This window comes from Notothenia coriiceps, unplaced genomic scaffold (assembly GCF_000735185.1).
Source record: "Notothenia coriiceps isolate Sejong01 unplaced genomic scaffold, NC01 NC01_scaffold00006604, whole genome shotgun sequence".
In the NCBI taxonomy this organism is placed as follows: Eukaryota; Metazoa; Chordata; class Actinopteri; order Perciformes; family Nototheniidae; genus Notothenia; species Notothenia coriiceps.
The window spans coordinates 1-3,028 of NW_011339305.1; the positions used below are offsets into that span (position 1 = coordinate 1).

At 40.6% G+C, this 3,028-nt stretch overlaps 1 protein-coding gene across 1 annotated transcript; it reads left to right on the forward strand.

Annotated features, from left to right (window-relative positions):
* Nucleotides 1–519: 519 nt before the first annotated feature.
* LOC104943703 (dual specificity protein kinase CLK4-like) lies at nt 520–2,595 on the forward strand. Its single transcript, XM_010769161.1, has 6 exons — nt 520–719; nt 876–1,042; nt 1,830–1,924; nt 2,101–2,230; nt 2,338–2,420; nt 2,512–2,595. The coding sequence occupies exons 2-6, from the start codon at nt 889–891 to the stop codon at nt 2,593–2,595; spliced, it is 546 nt and encodes a 181-aa protein (XP_010767463.1). The 5' UTR covers nt 520–719; nt 876–888.
* The last annotated feature ends 433 nt before the right edge of the window (nt 2,596–3,028 follow it).

The following is a 3,028-nucleotide window of genomic DNA, read 5'->3' on the forward strand; positions in this document are numbered from 1 at the left end:
TAAAGTCATCCTGAGGCCTTAGTTTTGGTTTCAAATGACACAACATCATGTATGTGTTGCTTCTTTGGGGCTTGTTTTCATAGACCTGGTTGCTTATTTCTCTCAAATCTGGCAACAGAGTGGGCGCAGTGTCTAATTGTAGCAGTAAGCTAACGAGTACTGAAAGCTTTATTTTGATCCAATGCAGCTGTGAAAAAAAGAAGCTATATCCATGTTGGATAGAATATCAAATTTAAATAAAAAAATAACCTTATGGGACCACTTGAATGCTTTTTTTCTTTTTTTTCTCTTAATGCATTGCATAAGAACGGATCGAGAAAAATCGGTATCGGCAAATTGTCAAAATCAAATGATCGGAATCGGATCGGGAGCAAAAAAAGGTGATCGGGACATCCCTAATACAAATGTAATGTCTGAGTAACCATATCAAATTTGATGCCATGTGGATAAAAGAAAATGTATACAATTAAACAAAAATACCATCCTTGGTTTGGAATTCAAGCTGAAGAAAGGCCCTTAGAACATTAGATCTGATCTGTTTTCCAAGAAACAAGAAACAGTGTTACCTTCATTTAAATATGTGTGCACACCTGTGTGTTTAACAGAAAGGAGCGCGTGGCCGTGAAAATTGTGAGGAATAAAGAGTGTTTCCGTGAAGTAGGGAGGTCTGAGGTCGCAGTGCTGGAGGAGATCAACAGCCTGGATGACGACATCACATTGTGAGTGTCAAAACAACTTTATGAATCCCACCAAGACACAATATTCTTCTACTCAGAGAAACACAGCAACATAAAGTCAGATGGCAGAGGTTTGAACCATTTTTCGGGGGTTCGTGTCACAAGCATAATAATTCATGACCTCTGACCCTCCCGCAGTGCCTGTGTGAGGATGCTGGACTGGTTCGAGCACGAAGGTCACGTCTGCATCGTGTTCGAGCTGCTCGGCCTCAGCACCTTCGAGTTCCTCCGACAGAACCACTTCCTGCCGTTCAACGTGGAGCAGATCAGACACATGGCCTTCCAGATCTTCAGAGCCGTCTGCTGTGAGTCGAAACATCCATCAGACCTCAGAAACATGCACTGTGTTCTTCAATTTTACACTTCATACAAGTTCAGTTTATAACAGGAAAAATTACCTACTTCACGTTTATGCTCGATTATTGTGGACTAAGTTCACAGTCCGCTAATTTGTTCCCTTTTTTTTAATTGTAGAGTTGCTTTTACTCTGGTGAAAACGTGTTGCTGATGTGACTAAGGTTGATATTTGTCAGATTTAAATGGGATTTGTTTGCCCATTGAAATCAGTACTTATTTGAACGAAAAACACTTTCAAATATTACATCTACTAAAACCCAGTAGCTATGTATCCAGGCCATCTTCCCTTGTCAGTATTAGAAACTTTTATTGGCGTCATCTTTGAATTGGAGCTTATTCGTATAAGTTCAGGGTGTGTTGGGTAAGAGAATCAGCAAAATTACAATTGTAAAATGTTCCTCTTTTAAAATATTTGCTACATGAAATGCTTTTTACATCCACCTGTTTAACTGTTGTGCAATTTATTTTTACAATTTGGAAAAAAAAGTTGATATATCCCAATAAATGTATGTTTGTCTTGGATTAAAAAGTGAATGCTTTGGTGAAAACACAAATGTTATATTTCTGTCGTGTTTTGTCAACGAATGAGGTGGGATTGACACTCTTCTTCTGCCATGGTTAAATAATACCTAACTGGAGAGCCTGATGCTCCTAACTCCTAACTTGTAACTGGGAAAAGACAAAAAGCTTTAAGCAAACACACAATAACAGTGTGTGATTTTGTGTGTTTTACAGTCCTGCATCGAAACCAGCTGACGCACACAGACCTGAAGCCAGAGAACATCGTGTTTGTCTGCTCCGACTACGACCTGCAGTACAACGAGATCAGGGTAAGGACTGTTAAAACAATAAAACACATTGTGCTCTCATCTCAAGTTGGATAGTGTTTAGCAGTGTGTGTGTGTGTGTGTGTGTGTGTGTGTGTGTGTGTGTGTGTGTGTGTGTGTGTGTGTGTGTGTGTGTGTGTGTGTGTGTGTGTGTGTGTGTGTGTGTGTGTGTGTTTTAGGAGTGTAAGGAGAAGACGCTAAGGAGTCTGGATTTAAAGGTGGTGGATTTTGGCACGGCCACATTTGACCACCAAAAACATGAATCACTGGTGTCAACTCGCCACTACCGAGCTCCAGAGGTCATCCTAGGTACACACACACACACACACACACACACACACACACACACACACGTGAAAGTGCAGTTTGCAGAAATTAAAATGTTGTTTTTGTTTTAACTTTGTTTTTGTGCACAGGTTTGGGCTGGAACCAGTCGTGTGACGTTTGGAGTCTGGGCTGCGTTCTCATGGAGTTTTACCTGGGATGCACAGTCTTCCCGGTACATACACACAGACACACACTTACACACACACATCTGGACAAACAGAAATATTTGTACGTCTTTTTACCCTGTGTTTTTGTTGTTCTAGACCCACGACAGTAAAGAGCATCTGGCTATGATGGAGAAAATCCTGGGGCCGATTCCTCCCCACCTGCTGAAAGAAACCAGGTAACACACACACACAAAGACACACACACACACACACACACACACACACACACACACACACACACACACACACACACACACACACACACACACACACACACACACACACACACACACACACACACAGAGAAGAGAATTGAATGAAACACAGAGACCCAGACGTACTTGTACTGTATCATATTATTTTCGAATCAATAATTTAAAAATTATGATTTTTTTTCTTTTTTTTTTTCTTCAAAACCATTTTTCCTCCCCAGGGGAGACGCGCCCCCCACTTTGAGAAACACTGGTTTAGCCTGATCTTCATTCAGAAAACACAAATTTTAAAAGGTTTTTTGCCTGCCATCTTGTCTGCACACTTGTCAAAGCATTAATTCATGATTTTTACTAACCAGTATCAGTATGTTGTTACGTCGGCATCATTTTGAAACGTGTAT

Bases quoted from the DNA above. Each gene is read 5' to 3' on its own strand.
- LOC104943703 (XM_010769161.1), top strand. From the start codon at position 889: ATGCTGGACTGGTTCGAGCACGAAGGTCACGTCTGCATCGTGTTCGAG. The intron at 1,043-1,829 runs GTGAGTCGAAAC...TGTGTTTTACAG, and splicing joins GATCTTCAGAGCCGTCTGCT to TCCTGCATCGAAACCAGCTG. The intron at 1,925-2,100 runs GTAAGGACTGTT...TGTGTGTTTTAG, and splicing joins TGCAGTACAACGAGATCAGG to GAGTGTAAGGAGAAGACGCT.